The 19,098-nt window shown below is 42.0% G+C and overlaps 1 protein-coding gene across 3 annotated transcripts in view; it reads left to right on the top strand.

Annotated features, from left to right (window-relative positions):
* MTUS1 (microtubule associated scaffold protein 1) overlaps positions 1 to 18,017 on the top strand; it is a 128,144-nt gene extending 110,127 nt beyond the window's left edge. For all 3 annotated transcript variants that reach the window (XM_080389324.1, XM_080389323.1, XM_080389325.1), the window contains 4 exons: positions 5,911 to 5,977; positions 14,591 to 14,805; positions 15,352 to 16,517; positions 16,622 to 18,017. In XM_080389324.1, the coding sequence (XP_080245450.1) occupies positions 5,911 to 5,977; positions 14,591 to 14,805; positions 15,352 to 15,492 (423 nt within the window). In that variant the 3' untranslated portion in view covers positions 15,493 to 16,517; positions 16,622 to 18,017. The remainder of the gene's footprint in view (positions 1 to 5,910; positions 5,978 to 14,590; positions 14,806 to 15,351; positions 16,518 to 16,621) is intronic.
* The last annotated feature ends 1,081 nt before the right edge of the window (positions 18,018 to 19,098 follow it).

The following is a 19,098-nucleotide window of genomic DNA, read 5'->3' as shown; positions in this document are numbered from 1 at the left end:
AGGACAAGGATGGAGTAGACTCGGTTCCTAATGCTTTGCCCGTAAGAAGAATTATATCCTCAAATGAGAAAGACTCATCCTATACTGACATCTACTAACAACCAAGATTGTGCCAGTATTAAAAAATATTTAAATGATAATCTTTTCTTCCGTACAAACTAAGTTAATTTCCTGTAAGATCTAAGCACACGTGTTACGGAAGTGCTTGAAAATAACTATAGTTTATTATTGTGTTTTTAAGATGTTAAGGTATTTATTTCAAAGTTTGATTTTAGAAGTAAGTGCTTGTGGTTTGGCAGCAAATGGCTTTCAAAAATTAGGCTTTCCTTTCCCAGAATAAAATTAATTTGGCACTGTATATGACAGTAAAACACATTTAAGTGCTTCTGTGTTGTGCTGAATTTCTGTTTTATGCACTTTGAATACATTTTATTTAGTCCAGTCTAATAAAATGCTTTTTAAATAAAGCATCACAATGTTTTTATATTTAACACTTAATGCTCTCCTCTAAGTTTCGACTCTTGAAATTACTTGTTTAGAAAGAGTATTGCTGATAAAACTAGAAGGCTGATCTGCAGCCTTCCAGGTCAGAGACATTTCCACCTGCCAGTTCTGCCCGTGACGCGTGCGGTTGCTTCCCTTCACGTGAGACTCAGAGCTGCCTGCCCACGTGCCATGGAGTGCTTGGTGTCAGCATCAGCTGGGTCTTTCACCACCTTCTCTGGACAGGGACCACATCGCATCCCGGCACTGAAGAGGGGAACGTTCCAGTGTGGTCGTTATATGTTTGTGTCATGGGAGAAGTCCCAACGCATGACTCGATTTCCTGACCTAATAAGTGGTTTGTTTCTGTTCCTTTGCAATGTTTTTGGTTCCAGCAGCTCATAATGCTTCTTCTGAACCTGTTAGTAGATAGAAGATGTAAGACTTCACATGAGTCAGTTTTGAGGAAGATATGGAAACATTAATCTGAGGATGAAAAATTGAGTGAGAGGGTTTTGTTAAATGATGGAAGCTTGGTAAGAAGTTTGAAAAGCCACAGAGCTCATGGAGGAGGAGATACATTGCATGCGGTAGACTAGGCAACTGTGGTAGGTAGCTTATCACATACATATTGGTGTGACGTAGGTTGGTTTTTTTGGTGTGGCTTTTTTGTTTGTTTTTTAATGTCAAGCAGCTAAACAAACAACACATTTTGGTATATAAATGTGAACTTTGTGGTATTGGTTCTTGTGAATTCTTTTCTTCAGTACAATTCCAAAAGAGCACGCGTTTTGTTTAAAATGTGAACTGTGACATGTTGATAATTATTACTAGATGGGCAGTGTTAGCTTGTTTGGACAGGTGTACTCGAAACCTGGTTTCTGCCGTGGTTTGCTCTTTTACATCAAGTAGCCGTTGAAGGACTTGTAGCTCTAAACACGGAGGAAGAACATGCACAAGGTGAATAGGGCTTTTTGGCCCAGCACAGCCTATCTGTGGCTCTGAGTCTTGACTTGCAGGCAGAGTATGGGCCTCCTGCAGCAGGGCCACCTCACCTGGCCAGCAGCAGGGGCTGTGCTGGGAAACCCAAAGTAGTTAGTCTGGCTAGTTGCACGTCCCTCAAGGAAATAAAGAGTTACTGTTTTGCCATAGAACTGCATCCTCTTGGGTTTGGGATCTGCAAAGAAGCTGTGGGATGCTTGAGGAATACCCACCCATTCCAGCTTGAGAATTGCTCATAACTTGAGCTCTTGGTATCTTGTGTCTGTCACATGAAGATTCTGTATAGGTACACAGCCAGGAAGACTGGTTGCTTGCGTGCTTGTCCAAATGTCATTTTTGTTCATTCTGGGATGTGGACTTTTGTAGAGATTTCTGCTTTTCAAGTAGAGCCATGAAAAATGTTCAGACTTCGATGTGTCTTCACCCTTGTTTGTATCTAAAGCAGCCCTAGGCTGGTCTGTTTGAATCTCAAGCTGCAGCAAAAATAGCTGGTTTCCAGGAAGAATACTCTTAAGCCCATGACTGGGCTGTGTAACTGCCAGTAAGACAAACCTGAATGACAAATTTTTGTAAAATAAGTTCCATTCCTGAGTTGCACGGTTTTGTCATCTTGAAGCTGTCGTGTTCGCCAGCCCCTACCTCGGACCTCATCTTTTTCTGTCCAGTTGTAATGGAGCTTACCTCACCTTCCCAAGTGTCCTTGCTATGGGGCACACATCCCCCTGAACTCTCTCGTCAAATTTTCGAAACGTATGAAAAGCTTTCAACTGCCTAATCTTTCACAGAACGAGAAATGTCCTAGTCTCCTTCCTTTACACTGGGAAATGTTTTTTTGGTAGTTTTCAGTAGCAGAGGTGTACTGCCCTCATTGCCTGCGGCAAAGCTTTTATCTCTAAATTCTGTTCTTGTTCCTTCCTACAGCTTCCGTGTTTGTGGCAGAGGAATGTTTTGGCTAAAGTTCAGATGGATTTCTTGTGCACCTACAATAGATTCTTTTGAAATAAGAAAAATAGGTACCCAGTCATCTACATGATCTTGGCATAAACTCATAAATTGTGCCAGAAATAGCTTTAAATTGCTACCAAGACCCTTTTTGAGTCTCTGACAACTAATCAAGGATGATCCCTGTTGCCAGATTTAGCTGGATAAATGAACAACACCAAAATAGCTTGATCCGGTATGCTACCACTGGATTCTGTTCTTTCAGTTTCTGGTATTGATTTTTCAACTAGAATCTCGTAGAGCACAAACTGGATGGTTGCTTGATATTCCAGGCCAACACATGTGCATACCTGTCTTTTGATTTAAATACTGAAGATGGATTTTCCTGGATTATTTAAGTGGTCTTTGGTATTTCACTGCACTTTGGTTTCAGGCCTTGGGAACTTTCGTGTGTTTTTTTGGGGAGACTCCTGTAGCTGGAGCTTCAGTTGTCTCAGAACTCGGTGTGTTAAATTAACTGCTAGTCAGTCTGACTACTTTGTGTGACTGCTTAACCGTATGAGCAGCTTCTTATTTTAGGCTGGCAGTTTACGTGGCTAACTTTCTCTGCATACATTAACAGGGGTGATGATACAAGTCTGTCTGTCTGAATTTCTTGATTTACGAAACTATGAATGGACGAGCTGGAGGTTGAGGCACAAGGTTAAGCAGCACCAATAAAAAGCAAAAGGGCTTAAGAGCAGCAGAAAATAAGAAACATTTCAAAAAAATTGGTAAGGCAGTGCTATTCTGTTTTGGGGTTTTAGTCTCGGCCTCCATCAGTTCTTAGTATATTCTGATCTCATGTCCTTTTCTCATCAAATTGCTTTAACGAAAAACAAATACAGAATGTGCGGGCGGACCATGAAGCAGGTCTTTTGGAAACGCTAACCAAGAACATTAGCATTTCCAAAGGGGTAGGCCACCACTAGGCTGAGGGGGAAAAATTTGAGAAGTTTTACTAACAGCATGGGCTGGAAGAAATCAGGTTCAGGGATGACTCTTTGATAATTAGAACAAACAAAAAATGAATATGCAAACCGAGGGGAGGGGGCACATTAAAAAAAAAAAAATATCTCCTAAGTGTGTTTGTACACTAATTTAGTAATGAAAAAAGTTCCTGTAAAAGCTTTGGAAAATCCCATCAGGAGCCCTCAGCATGAGGGGAAAAAAAAAAAAAAGTGCTTTGGTGGTTAATTTGCTTGCAAATCCACTATGTGGTTGTGTCCCAGAGTGCTAGGATGCAGGTCAAATAACTGACTGCGGCATTCCTGTTTTCATCATTGGATGCAGTGTCCATAGCAGAAACTGGTGTTGAACAGGAGCAAGATGAGTCATCTCTCCTTCCTGACCGGGGAAGCAGGGAAGAACAGGGCGAGCCTTTCAATAACTGAGCTGTCTGCTCTCCTGAGAATTTATTGTGGAGGGCGAGGCGTGGCTTTCAATCTTAGCCCGCTGTCACTGTAAAAAGCTTCTAAGTGCTTAATGTAAAACTGCAACACAGCTACTTAATACCCCTACCAGTGTGTCCCTGTCCAAATAACTGCTCAAACTGTAGTGATTGAAAGAGGATTTTTCCCATGCAAGGTCAAAAATACAAATATTTGTAGTAAATGGCTGGCCCTTTCTTCTAACTATGCTTTTCAGCTGCAGAACAATTTCCTATAAGTTGCAGCAAATGAGGGCGTACAGCATAAAAATTACTCGTTTTGATTAGTCTTGTGCCTTGTTCCTGGGTACCCATTCCCTCTGTTTTCTAAAGAATGGTGTATTTTAGTGCTTTATTTGTTGTGCAGGCATGCAGTGAGCATTCCCTACGTCCAGGACAGGGTGCACTTAAAGTGTTAGCCTGGGGTCAGGCTGCGGTGAGGAAGCAGGGGCAAACTGGGAATCTGCTGTAAGGTGAGGTTTTCCCTGGGGAAAACCAGGTGCAGGTGTGGCCCTGCCAGTATGCGAACTCATTTGCTGTGGTCAGTTGTGGGGAAGTCTTACGTGATTTTTGGGCCAGTGCATTTTTATTTTTATTTTCCCTAATGTATCCTAGCTGAAGGAGAAGCATGCAAAGTGCGTTTCTCCCTCTCCGCTTGTGCAGGGGGCTGTGAGCGTAACCCTGGGCACTGACAGCAGCAAAGCTGCTGTATCTCTGCCTCTCCCATTCAGCTCAGGGCTCCCATGGCTTATTTTTGCATCAACAAACAAAGTGTGAAAGCACCATACAGCAAGCTCGAAACGGCTGAAAATAAACTGTATTACCCGCGGAGAAGGCCAGTGTTCCCTGTGCGATGCCGGCTGCCATTTGAGCAAGCGGAGATTGATCGGTCTAATGTCTGGGGCTTGCCTTTCATAAAAGAAGGGCTGTGGCTTTAAGTAATCGCTGGCTGCTTGTGCCAATTGCAGAAGCTGCAGTATCTGCCGCTGTCGGAGCGATCGCTGGAAGCAGGATAACCTGCAGAGGCAAGGTCCAGCCTTGCGCTCGCCGTGCCACCACCTGTGCGTCGCCGATGAGTGCCGGGGGGCTGAGCGGGGGGCTGCCGCGGCTGGAAGATGGGCTGCTCTAGCAGCAAACTGTGCCTCTATTCTCGGTGTGCTGCAGCAAGGGTAATGAGTGTTTGTTTTGCAGGGCTTTTCTGATGGCAGGGAGCCGGACAAGAGGTTGGCCGGAGCGAGGCGAAGGCGCCCTGGCAGTGGGCAGCCTGGACCTTGTCACCTCCGTGCTGCGGCCACGGCTGTGATGTGCCGCCGGCTGAGCCACGGGAACAGCTGTGCTGTGGCCATGCTGCGCATCAACCTGGGGGGCAGGTCTGGGGGCAGAGGGGCCTGGCTGGCCGCCCTCCCCTGGCTGAGGCACAGCCGCTAGGCAGAGCGGGGAGATGGGTGCTTCTGCCCGTTTTGAGCACGCGTTTGTTACGATTCTCTCAAGTATGAGACACGTTATCTATCTTAAGACCTATGAGCAGTGGGGTGGGTTGGGTTCAACTTTGGACAGGGCTGTGCCATTTCTTCGTGGAAGGCTGAGCGTTTAGCAAAGTTTTTGGTTTTGTGTTTAAGTAAGCTTAAGATAAATATTTAATGTATGCGCCTCTCGCATATATACCATACTTTTGTGCCCTTGACAGCTATCGGTTGATTTGTTCTGGAGACTTGCATTGCTACACCCATCATAAAATATATAATTAATTGCTGTAAAGTAGGATTTTAATTGCAGTGTTATCCTGGAAAAAGCTATTCTTTGTTTTAAAGTAAAACTTCCTTAACAACAGAAGAACATCTGTGTGTTTTGTAACAGCAGAACTGTTATCCTAAATGATTCATATCTTGGCTTCTTGCTTGCTCCTGCCTCTTGTTTTCCTACGGAACACATGTAAGTTAATTATTGGAAGGTGCCCTGCTCGGATCACTAGTAACCAAATGTTTGGGTTTGTTTGTTTTTTATTTCCTCTGCAGAGGGAGGAAGCACTGAAACAGCGTAAAGCGTTATCTCAAGAACTAGTTAACCTTCGAGGAGAACTAGGTAAGAACTTTTTTTTTTTTGTATTTTTCATGAGAACAGAAATGCAGCAAAACAGATTTGCAGAAAGACAGATGCTGTGGTATTGTAATGGCAGTCATTTAATTCCCTGACTGAATTCTGCTGAGATGCTTTAATCGCTCTATTTCTCTGGAGCCCTGACAGTGTGACCCCAGGTTCACCAAATTCCTGGCACTGATCTAGCGTGCCTAGCAGGGCCTCCTCACAAAACATGTGTCTGATGACCAAAGCACTCACTTTCTTAAAAAAGGGAGGATGGCTGACAGTACATATACTTCTGTTGATCCCTAATTTAATTTATTTGTATGCTGTTTTCTAGAGACTGGCAAAAATCCATAAACCTATGAAATACACTGTGCAAAATCTGCGTTTTGTTTTAATGGCTTGTAGGTGAATGAGTGTCAAATTAACAGAAGGAAATGCCATCAGGCTAATGAGATTAAATTTTTGAACTCATCGTAGCGGACAGCTAAAATATGAAATCAAGCTATAATGTACAGGTTCTGGTTTTGCCAACTTTGAAGCTTGATTTAACTGTGTTTAATGGTAATGCCATGTAATTTGAACTCAAAGCAGAATCATCTTGTGGAGTGCGAAAAGTCATTGGATTGAAAATGATAGCACTTGAAAGTGAAGCTAGCATTTTATAAAAGCACATTTCTGTTATGATGAGGCCCCTTTAAAAAAAATTAAAAAGCTTTGAAAGCAGAGGTAATACATGTGGAACAGTTTCAGATATGGCACTTACTGAAAAGTTGAGAATGTTTATTTTCATGCTTTGGTAGTTGGGTGCTGTCTCAGCCAAACTTGAGTGTGAATGCAAGTCTTGTTATGTGCAGGTGGTGCATGTGATGTTCAGATTTATTTTATAGTGCTGATTAATAAGGCAGGCATCCCCTGGCATAATCAGTTGGAAGTGCGGTGGGGAGGGAGGGGTTTCCCTGTCCCCCCAGCTGAAGCAACAGAGCACAGCTGCTTGACTTGTCACTATTACTGTTGTCCAGTCTAGAGGGTTGTGTTAAAATGCAGCTTTCTGGGAGCCTTATTTGATGCTGCATAAAATTGCAAATGTGTGAATGGGGAGTATCACAAGCAGGGAAAGCCTTGGAGCTTAGATAGACAGACAAGAGTACCAAAGACATCCCAGAAACGTGTAGCTCTTTCTTGGAAGCTTAGTACTAAAAAGCTGAGGCTTTTCTGTGGCTTGGTGCAGCCTGGCATCTATGAAGCTGCAGCTTTCATCCTTTTTACTGAATGTAGGAAGCACCTGGGTTGTGGTTTTGTAGTTGTTGAAGGCAGGTCTCAGGAGTGGCTTGCTTTGAAAGAGCCTGGCCTTCCTCTGCCCTAGTCATCCTCTGTCCTGCCTTGTGCCCGCTGCCTCCCAGCCAGCCGTGTGGTGAGCCTTGGGTGAGCTGTGGGGGGACCCGAGCCAGCCGAAAACTAGTGGCTTGAAGTGCTCTTTTGCCCAGGCTGCCGGGCCTGGCTTGGCGTGTGGCTGAAGGAACACTGGTACCGGAGCAGAGAAAGGGGAAGGAGCAGCAGTGGAGGGTTGTGTCCCCCATCAGCGGCAGCCGGCACCCTAAAGTGACAACAACAAAACTAGGGTCTCAGTGTGGAAATGGGCATCTTGCATTCCTGCAAAGTTGTGTTACAAACATTACGAACCAGACTTACTTATTTTTGTAAGTACATAGATGGGATTTTCTGGGCAAACCCTTTTTTTTAACCATGAAAATGACTTCAGAAGGATTGCTTCCAGGGCAAGGTCCCTACTCTTCCATCTGCTTCCATCTTTAGTAGTATTTTTCCTTTATCACCCTAGGTACTCTGTTTATCACATACAGAGAAAATGAAAAATCCGGGTTAGATGGGCAGACCAAAAGCTAGCCAGCACTTTTGCTCATTACCACTTCTTGGGTTTGGGGAATTTTTTGATTTTGTGGGTTTTGTTACTGTTGTTGTTGGTTTGGTTTGGGCTTTTTGTTGTTTTTTTGTTGTTGATTTAATAAAAGGGTGCCCTTTTAAGGTGTCTTTCTAAGGGTGCCTCATTCTTAAATGAGCTTCCCACAACCTTGTTAACTTTCTGCTTTGATTAACAGCCTTCTGAGCTCATATGTGGGACACCCATTGCAAGAATATGCCATTCAGTAGGTTGGTAACTAGAAAAAACTTCAAATGCAACTAGGCTTGATGGATCTGTGATGCCTGAGCGCACAGAGCTGTCAGCCAGGCATTCTGGCTGGTGTGCTGCTGGACGAGGTCATCGGCTGTTCTTCTCAGGGAGCTGATCTTACTGGGTCAGCTCCGCAGGAGCATCTGAATGGCAGCCTAGGGCATGCTTCCCTTTGTAAGGTTTCCAGGCCATGGCTTCGGTGAAGCTGTTCCTTTGTCTTAATCATGTCACACATCTAGCTTGTCTGTACTTCTCTCTTCGGCATGTAAAGGGAGTGGATTTAATCACAGAAATGAAAAACTGCACAGGTGTTCAATTCTGTCTAGCTTTAAAAAAATTGGTGGTTTTGTGTTTGTGGTTGTTTTTTTTTTAAGTTAAATAAATGAATTAACCCAGCCAGACCTCATTTGTTGACAAGGTGTGAGAAAAGCATTTGTCTGACAGTACCTTTAGCTGAAAAAGATCTGTTTAAATACACACCTGCTAGTCAGCTTTCTGTTCCCGCTGTTACATGGGCATAGCTGAACTTAAGATTTCCATGGATATTTTGATATAAGTACTGCAAATTTTGATTGACAGTATGAGCTAGGCATAGATTGGCTCAGAAAGTTAAGTGTGGTTTGAATCTTTTTTTGGCCATGTGGACATGTGTACATGTTCCGTGGAGTCCCAGCTGCCCTGGTTTTGCTGCCTGTTGGTTTGCAGTTTGGGAACAGGCAGTCTAGGAAGAGGAACCAGGTGTGCCCAGCTTGGTGTAGTCTGTGCCCTGCATGTGCCAAGTTTGAGAGGAACCTGAGGTCTGCTGCAGCTTGCACCCTGCACAGTTTGGACTCTTCAGTTTCTTGCTTTGAAGTTTAATTCTGCATGCTCCTAAGCTCCTTGATTTACCTTGCAAAACCAAATGGTCCGTTTTGCTGGGTTATTTTGTATGACCCTTTCTATCAGAATAACTTTGTCTCATAGTGTAAACATGCATTACAATCCCAGAACCTGCCTTTGGCAGGCAGCGGCGTGGGGTGGATGGCTACCAGACACTGCTTCTGCTCTTGGTAGCTGGAGATGCGTGCGAGGATTAGCAATGGTAATGTGTTTGGGGATGGGCCTTTCCAAAGGAGTTCGAACTCATTAACAGTGGGGTTCTGAACTTGGGTTTCCTTTAAAATCTCCAGCCACAAAAACTAAACTTTGTGGTTGGAATGTAAATGACTTAGTTCTGGGAGCCTGGAGCAGGTACAGATGTTCTGTTTGTCACCTGTTTCCCTTCTTATTAAGATGCAAGCAAGTGTATAAATTATTGCTGGTTACTGCTTTAATTATGTAAGTAGAAATTGCAAGAGCTGCATGTTTCTTGAGAGGTATGAAACTAGTCCTCTCAATTAATTGCACTCCAAATTGTTTTGGAGCCTCTTTGCAACCATGCTGGATGTGATCCAGCTCAGTCCTGCTACAAAAACAGCAGGTGCAAAGCTGACTCAGCCTGTGCCTGCCTTGGCCCTTTGGAAATTGCCATTCGTGAGCCTTTTTCAGTGGGCTACAAAGGCTTGTGTCCTGTACAGCCAGCCACATGCCGAACCCCTCTCTTTCCCTGCCATTTGCTGTATTGCAGTCAATAGACAATTATTTCCTCAAAATCCCTTCGTGCCATTTTTGTATTAATAAATGACCTTTGAAAGTTTTGGAGGTTTGGATTAAAAAAAAGACTTGGTTTTTTTATGGACAGACGGAGTGAATGCGATTTTGGTTTTCAGGTTTTGGTGTTCCTTAAAAATACTTCACTGTAGGTAGGCATTTCTATCCATTATTTGAGGCAGGGCCTAACTTGCCACGATCTGTCAGCTTGCCTGCCTGCTGACACTGTAGTGTTTTCAGCGTTAGAGGACAGAAACTTACCTCCTGGCTGGTATGTGAATGCTTCACGTACGTATTGGACCGTACCCACTGCCGTGTAGCTCAAAGCGTGCTTTTTTTGGCCTACGTGCCTTGTTTCAATTTGCCCAAGTACAAAAATACGAAACGTGGCTTAAAGTCCTGTACCACTAGTCCCATTATAGAAGCAACACCTAAAGAAATTTGGTCATAAACTTGAAAGCGTGTCTCGGTAGAAGAATTTCTAATATTGAGAATCTGCCAAAACCACAAATTAATTTTAGAGAACAATTAAAAAAATATATGGAGAAGGAAACGAGCCTTTGTTTCTACAGTAGACTTAACAATCAATGGAGCATATACAATAGATCTTGCATTGTGAAATACAAAATTAGAGCAATAATGTGTTATGTGCTGTGACATTACACTGTGCTAAATAACCGGTGTTTTCTGGTAATTACCCCCTTTTCACATCCCCCACATCTATCAAAATGCTGCTAGTTTACTGTCCTAGTGACCTGTGTTTCAAAATTTCAGACAGTCTAGTGGCTTTTCATAAATCATAACTAGACCAGTGAGTGACCTAGACAATTTTATGAAGATAACTGTTGTTTCAAAACAATTTAATTCAGGAATACAAAATAAAAAATAATAGAAAAATCCAATGTGCTTTATCTTCTAAAGCTATGGTTATGGTGACTTTTAGGGGAATGCAAGTTGAAAAATGTTTTATGTCAGCAGTTTAGCCATAAGGACTGAATTGGATCATGAGTTGATTCATAATTAGAATAAGAAGAAACAGTTTTTTTAAGAAGAAGGTACTGCACAGTTCTGAGGTCTTATCTCTTGGCTACTTTTAGTGAAAACATGAAATAGCATCCCCAAGAAATCTAAGGCAACTTTGGTAGTCCTCTTCTTCAGCTGGTGCTACTGTTGACGTGGTTTGGATCTGCTGCTGTTTTACACTATTGCAGGGAGTTGCCATGTGCCTGGTTCTCCACACTTCTCTCCTGCAGGCATTTATTTTATCCTTTTGGCACATACAGAGCTTTGCAGTGAAATACCCAAGATGCAAGTGGCCATTACTACAGATGAATGTTATTTTTACATGTCAAAACCAGCATTTTTGATCTAGAGATATGCTGTTACTGAATCTCAGAAACTTCCCATGATTGCCAGGGTCATGGTTCTGTCCAAAAGAACCAGGCCCTTCATTTGTAATAAACAGGTGTTAAGAAGCCTAGAAATACAGATTCGTCTTGCTCCCTGCTGTAGTAATACACAGAGAGACAGTGTTGTATGATTGGGAGGAGGGTCTGGGACAACCAAATGGGGGAAAAAGATTAATGGCTTTGATATTTGACAAAAATAAATCTTACTTCTGGCTGCCAAGTACAGCATTCTGTATGCTCTATCCCTAAAGCTTTAAACTGTTCAGCGTACAGATGATCCACTTGAACAAACTTAATAGACAATGGATAGTTCATCTTTTCATCTCTCTGGCTTGATTTTTCTCCCAGATGCTGTCAGACCATTTGTCTCTTGGTCTGTCGTCTGTTATAACGTTTGGCATAATAAAGATGTGGAAATGTGGAGGGGAGTGCTCTAAGAAGGGAAGGGAAGCACAGCAGCTGTATACAAAACCTGGGCAGCATGCCTTTCGGGTGTCTCTGAAGTGGGTGAGAAGTTGAAACTGAGATTTTGTGTGTGGTACTGGAAGAGCACATATTTCAGTTATAGATTTTTCTTCAAAATTAAGGAACAGTTCAATGAGAAAACTCTTTGGTTGAGTAGCCATCAAGTTTGGTTAGTCAGGAGTTTTGCAGCATCAACCTTGCAGTGGATGGCCAAACTAAGGAATTAGTTGCCTTTTTCATGACTTGTCCCTTTCCTAAACAAGGCAGTGTACAGTCATAAAATACATGATTTGTCTGGAGGTAGAGAGGGCTGTGCAAAACACTTGCTGCAGACGTTGTAATTTCAAGTATGGGGACAAACTTTGGTTTACAGGACTTCTCATAATTTCACATTGACAATTCTTCAGTTCGTGCTTTTGCTGAAGCTTCACACACACATTTGCTTGCACCACCATGATACTGGGAGCTCACTCCCAGTTCGTGGTTCTGCTCCTTGTCTGGATGGCAGGGATTCAAATCAGGCTTGCAGTCTGCAAGGAAGCATTGCAGTCTCTAGTGTTGTGGAGGCCAGACATTACCTTCAAGGTAACACGGAATCCAACTGCCAATGCAAGTTTTAAAAGATTTTGTTTGCCTTCGTAACATTAGTCTTCTCATAAATCTGAATTGCAAACTGGCCGAACGAGAACTGATGTGTTTATCTTCTTTGACAAAGGTGTGGTTTGCTTTTGCTTTTTTTTTTTTTGAAGTGTTTTGCATCATCTTAAGTTGTGCGTGCTGACATTTAAAGATAAGGCAATGATAGGCAGCATATTTTTTTCGCTAAATGGAGGCAAATGAATGGCTCTGGCCTTACAAAGAAAGAATTGGATGCTTGCTTCTTCCTCTGTTGGTTTTAAGGGAAGTGGATCATTTGAAGCATTTTGCTAGTTATTGCAAATGAGGCATGTGAGTTGCCTGCCTCAGCTATATCCCTCACACTGTGCTGTAGGTGGTCAGATCCGTTCTGCATGTGGTTGGCTGTGTAATTGCTCTGTTCGGCTTGCTGCCCGACTCTTTGCATTATAAAAAAAGTGTCTTCTACCTGTGGTATTTCCTCATTCCCTAAAACGCGACAGTGCAGAGCATATATATTCAATGACTTTATGCCAATGCAATGTGATAGAAGCATGAATGCCGATTTTCCCATATTTTTTTTTCCCCAAAGGCAGCAGTTATAATAGAAGTTTGTGGAAGGAACAGAGAAATAATAACCTTTCTTGGTGGTGGTATAGGAAGTTTAGAAAACTGAAATCTGCTTGGGTGGCAGAGAATGTTGTGGTATGTTTCAGTTGAGCCTTTAGTTGCATTGCTGCTAGTCATGGGATGAACAGCTTGGCTTAAATCTGTCCTCATCAGCAGGTCGTTCACACAGACCTAGCGCAGAGCTAAGCCCGCTGTTTAATTCAGGTAGACCGACATGCCAGTGATTCACATGCAGTGCAGCTCACTCTCTTAAACTTTCTGGTTCAGCTACAGGTTCCAAGCGATGGCAGCAGGGCCAAGACTCCTTTAGTTTCCTTAAAAGAGAGTGGCAGTATCGTTCATCAAGTTACTCACTTGGTCTTCATGAGCTGTAGTAAAGAGGGGATCCAACATGCACCTGACCTGAGGCACCGTGCTGGGGCAGGCAACTTCCCCTAGAGCCAAACCCAGTATTGCTTGGGGAATCAGTCCTTGAAGATACTGTAATTTATATATCTTAAGGCTCTAACGTACAGCTGTGACGAGAATTTCCTATACTGCCTGTGCAAAAGTCCTTGAATCTCCCCAGACTTTTACATAGAGTTTATACCATTTGGGCAGTGTGCCAAGCTGCTATGAAGTGTATGTATGCATGACTTCTCCTGTATTTGACTGAAGATCAAATTAAGGTTTTAGTTGATTTTTCTCTTAAGTAGACACTCATCTGACTGATCTATTTCAAACCAAAGCACTAGAGTCTGTATAGAAGCCATTTCGCTTAAGGTCAGCGACCACAGGTTTGTGTTAAAGTCCTGTTTCAGCTTGCTGCCAGGCCTTTGATGAAGCTGGAACTGCGTACGGTGCTTGCTCCAGTCCTACTAACAGTAGGAAAATGACTCTCCCTATTCAGGCCTGTCTGCCTGGAGCTGGGAATGCTAAATTTCAAACTCAAAAGTACAAGTTACTAACTTCTGTTTTGCCTTTTAATCAGCTGTAAATACGGGGAGACAAACCTAGGCAGTCTTCTTAGCTGATCTGTGTTAATACGAAGAAAATTACACAGCATTTCTCTGTTTTGTTAATACTCTGCACTTTCTGCCTGAAACTATTCTGTATCTTGCATATTTAAATATCTTGGGCATATGCATATTAGCAGTATGTTTCAGATTGGCATTCTCTGTCACGCGGTCCGTGTCAGGCTAGAATTACTTCTCTGCTGCATATGTCAGTGTAACATGTTGAATGGTTTTCAGGATATTAAGACTTTCAAATTTAGCTAAGTGGTTTATATATCAAAAAGTGAATGACTGACAAGTATGCTACGAAATGGGATCAAATTAGGTGAAGTAGCAGATCTAATTTATTTATTTATTTATTTTTATCGGAGCACTTCATTGTCTCTCGCGACGTTCATTCTTCTGTGTCATGACAAACTGTCACACTTGTGCTTTCAATATAGGTTCCTGGCTTAACTAGATTCAATTAATTCTCAGCATAAGAAACATTGAATTCAGTATTTTTTGCAAAGATCTTTTCATGTGCCCTTGGAAGCGATGCTCACTTCATGGATAAATTATATTTGTCTTTGTATAATTGCTGTGCAGAGTATTTGCTATCTTTAATAACTGTAAAAAAGAAGAAGGTGAAATTAGTGTTGAACTTGATCCAATTACTTTTTTCTTTTGACATCTTCAGTAACCACTTCTGCAGCTTGTGAGAAATTGGAGAGAGACAGGAATGAACTGCAAGTTGCTTATGAAGGGTTTTTGCAGAAGTTAAACCAGCAACATCACAATGATTTAGCTGAGCTGGAGGAGAGGCTTAAACAGTTTTACACTGCAGAATGTGAGAAACTCCAAAGTATTTGCATTGAAGAAGCTGAAAAATACAAAGTGCAACTCCAGGAGCAGGTTTGTAACATTCACAGTAGAAATGCTCTCTAGCAGTTGTTTTCTGCTACAAATAAGCCTTCAGAGGATCCTGGCTTTTGCTAATAATGGAGTTATTTTATCTAATGTGAAACTCCAATTCGTTGCAACTATAAAAATACTACTACAGTAAGCTGTCCAGAACATAAGGTTATGTTTAAATGTGGTGAAAATACCTTGTGTTCTGCAAATTTCAATAACTTCTAGAGTTCCACTGGATATTTGTGGTGGCAGCTTGAGTGTTAAGATTTACAGAAACATACCTGGCTTGTGATCTTGCTTTGCAACAACTCCATGTGTGTGACACGCGTATATCATCCTGTTGGTAGTGCCAAACTGTAAGGCATAGTTCTCATCTATTAAGTGTTGTATGTGGCTCAGCTTCTCCTGTGCCATCTGTTAAGTGCTACCCAGACCATTTAAAATGTGCTCAACATACTGTGCAAAGCCATTGGAACAATGCTTTAAACAAGGGTTAAGTTGACACACGTAAAGGGGGGGAAGACCCACCATGTTGTCATGTTGCAGGTGGACAACTTAAATATCACACATGAAAACTTCAAGCTGGAACTCGAAAACAGCCACTCTGAAAAAGTAGAGGAGCTGAAAAAGGAGTTTGAGTCCTCATTTTCAGGCAAGTATTTCTGTATTCAAGTACATATGCAATAGCACTGGTAGTCACAAACAAACATAGTCGAGCTTTTTCATCAGTATGTCCACTTCATTGTTCTTGGCAGTCGGCTGTCTTTAAAAATGTTGGCTGAACTCCTCCTTTTAGAACTGAACAAGTCTCATTTTACATACAGAAATAACCGTGATCCCATTGTAGTTGAATGAAAATTTAAGAGCGGAGATGACTCTTTTGGTATAAGATGTCTGAATTGCAGTCTGCCCTCAAAATCTCATTAATGAGTAATTGCTCCCACCCCTCTAGTTCTATAAGGAGCATCTCAAAATTGAAATTGAGGATAAACAGCGTTGTGTCCTTTCCAGACTGACGTGGGAATGTTGAGAAATAGTCTATGCTGCTCACAGGATACTGGGGAAAAGATGTTTTTTTTAGGAAAGGGGTGGTGAGTGTGCTCAGTTTAAAATCAATTGGATGCAATGCCATTTCATTGATGATGATTTCTATCCTCCCTCCAACTCCACTTGATAGACAAGTTTCCAGTGATACTTTTGTGTCATCAAAACTGGTGATGCTTCCACTGCAATCAATGAACAAACTCCTCTGCATGACATCTCCATGTAGGAAAGAAAATGTTTTTCTAGAAGCTTGTGGAAGACAAAAGTTTCAGGTTTTGCTGTGTTTCCCTTCATAAACTCAGCTTTTATCAGATGTGGTTCATGCTCAGTTCATCCATTTGTTGCATGTAGGTGAATGCTTTCAAAATTGACAGTCAACTAATGAAACAGATCTGTAAAGCGACAGTCAACAAATCTGAAGCAGCAATAAATCTGATACTTTGCACATGCTTTGGATCAGTTGATGATAAATGTTCTTTCCGTGTTGTCACTGACTCTGCATATGTCTACTGGCTGGATTTTCTTGCTGATGCTTTTCAAAAGGAATTCATGTCTTACACAGTATTAAAAATCTGGAAAAATAACTTGTTTCAGAGCTCAAGAGTGCCCATGAATCTGAAAGGAAGTTGCTTGAAGATTCCTTTAAAGAGAAGCAGGAACTGCTAGAGGTCTGTTAAGGGTTGGGGTCATTGCAAAAGTCTAAAACTTAAAACTCAGTCTGGAGATACGTACCGAATTCTGGGCCTAACTATAACCTATCTTTTCATTTCAGAAAAAAATCAATGAATTAAAATGTGAAAACGACACTCTGAGTGAAAAGTTGAAATTAGAAGAGCAAAAACAAATAGCCAAAGAAAAAGCCACTCTTGTAAGTCTTGATCTTCAAAATTAATGCACATGAGCAGATCTTGTAAGCCTGGGTTTATTTCCTTGCATAATATGAAAGGTTTGCAGTCAAGCCTGATAGGGCTTCCATACTTCATATTTTATGTAAATGGCTTGCCTGCCAGAACTTTTTCTCAGGAACTACAATGTTGTGTATTAACGTTACCATTACAAATCTGTACAGCTGTTGAGTATGTAAGTCAGTGGTGTAAGTAATAGCCTAAGTTAAATTGAAGACCTATGTGTATGCAAAAGTTGGACCATAGCTTCTTCTGGACAGCTGATAAATGTTCAAACAGCGCTATGACAGTAGGGGCTTACATCACTACTGCAAAACTCACTTCTTGTACTTGAGTCTTTAATGCATTTGTTCAAGACACCGATTCATATTTATTGCTGATTTATCCTTCAGATCCAGCCTTTACTTGTCCTGCCTTTCCTCCCAAGGCTGCTGTTACCCGTGATGCTCCTGGGTTAGAAATGTGCTGAGAGAGGTTTCTCATACACTGGGGGGGAGAAGGCAGAAACAAATACGCTCATCTTTCTGGTAACCTGGAAATAACTGGAATACCAGCAGTATTGCTTATCCCACAAAGAGAAAGCCCATGCTTAAAAACTCACTTAGGATGCTTCTAGAAGTTGTCCTAGTTTTCACCGGATTTTATATATCTATTTTTTTTTAATCCCTCTCTTACTGCTTATTCTAGTGGCAGGACAGAGCTGCTGCAAGAATCTGCAGCCACAATATGTTGCTGTGGTTGGGAGAGACGATACCAAAGGGAACATGTACATTGCACCTGTGAGTCTGAACTGTGTTCCACAGGCCTGCTCAGATGTCGCTTAAACAAGATGCAATAGTCAAGTGCCTTTAGCTTAAGACAAATCATATGCTTGAGGTGTCTCTATGCAAAAATACAGATTGGGCCCAGAGTACTTTTGTACTGAACGCACATTCTGCACTGTCAGAGTTCCCATTAGCCCTTTGAAAACACAGGTGTATTTCCAACTCTCCGGTATTATTTTAGTGTCACTTTACATTCCCAGCTTTTTTGCTAAAATTGTCATGTAGACCTTTCAGTCTTTTTATCTGGCTCTGTGTTCTACTAGGAGTAGCTAATGTGGTGGCTCAGATTTAACTTTAAAAAGACATTTTAAGACCATTGGGGAAGAGGAGGGAAAGAAAAAACCCCAAACTTTTGAACATACTGTGAACTGCATTTTACAACTTCTCCAGATCGCTTTTCTTGCTAGCTCCTTGATTCCTTCTAAAGCCACAAAAGGGAGGAACCAAGTTCAATTTTTCTCCCTCCTCTTCTGAGGTAGCCCAGCACAGCCCAACCTCACATGGACTTTAGTTCAAAAGTAGCAATTAAACGAATCGCCAATACCATGGTCCTTAAGAACAGGCAGGAGAATGAACTGTGTAGGTCATGAGGCCCTTGTTACCTGTGGAACGTGTCGGCTCTGTCCTTGTGGGCCTGCACCCCACGCAACCGCAGGCGTTGCCCCAGACCTGAGCCCGAGGTTTCTGATGCAGCAGCGAAGCTGTTACTCGGCATGGCACACCAGTATTCTTACCCAAATATGCTACGAGTTTTGTTTTTAAAGATAAACTTAGTTATACAACACAATCATTTTCTGTTTATGTTCCACTTGGACTGTGTGGAAATGGACTGAGACTTGCTTTGTTTCTCCTTATTTTTGCCTTTGAAATGTAGAGGATGTTTTACTCTGCAGTCTTTGAATGGCTCTTTACTCTGGAAAGGTGGTCCTTGAGCAAAACAGATCTGACCCTGTCCTGTCTCCTTCCTGCTCTGCTCTCCCCTCCACCTCCCGGAAAACAACCAAAAAAAGGAAAAATAAAAAAGAAAGTCCTACCTTGCTGTATTGTAGATAAGTCATGGATGTACAGCGGTGCAAGATTTTTATATGCAAGTGCATTGCTAGGCTTTAAGAAGAATGTAAACCTGACAATTTTCAGTGTCTGCATTTGAAGCAGTTACCTTCAAACTCAAAACAGAGAAAATCTGCTACAGTGAAGTGCATAGCTTTAACTTCATGGTCCTTTTTGAACTATTCCAGCACCTGAAAACTCTTCAAATGTTGACTCCAATTACTTCTTGGGATGGGTTATGAGTAATACAAAATAAATTTTGGAACTCCTAGCCTTAAAGGGAGCCTCTGGGCACTCCCACAAAACAAGTTTTGCTGTGACAGCTTGAGTGTTTTCCTTTGACTCACAAGGGTTTTTCACGATCGTGCATAAAGTGTTTGCTGAAGATCTTCTAAGGCAAACTGCAGCTGTCCACCTACACTGAAGGACAAACACATCACAGGAGACAGTGGTACCAAATCCATTTTTTG

The sequence above is a fragment of the Falco punctatus genome (assembly GCF_963210335.1).
Source record: "Falco punctatus genome assembly, chromosome: 1".
NCBI classification, from domain to species: Eukaryota; Metazoa; Chordata; class Aves; order Falconiformes; family Falconidae; genus Falco; species Falco punctatus.
Note: the sequence above shows the minus strand (reverse complement) of the source record. Positions and strands in the feature narration are given on the sequence as shown.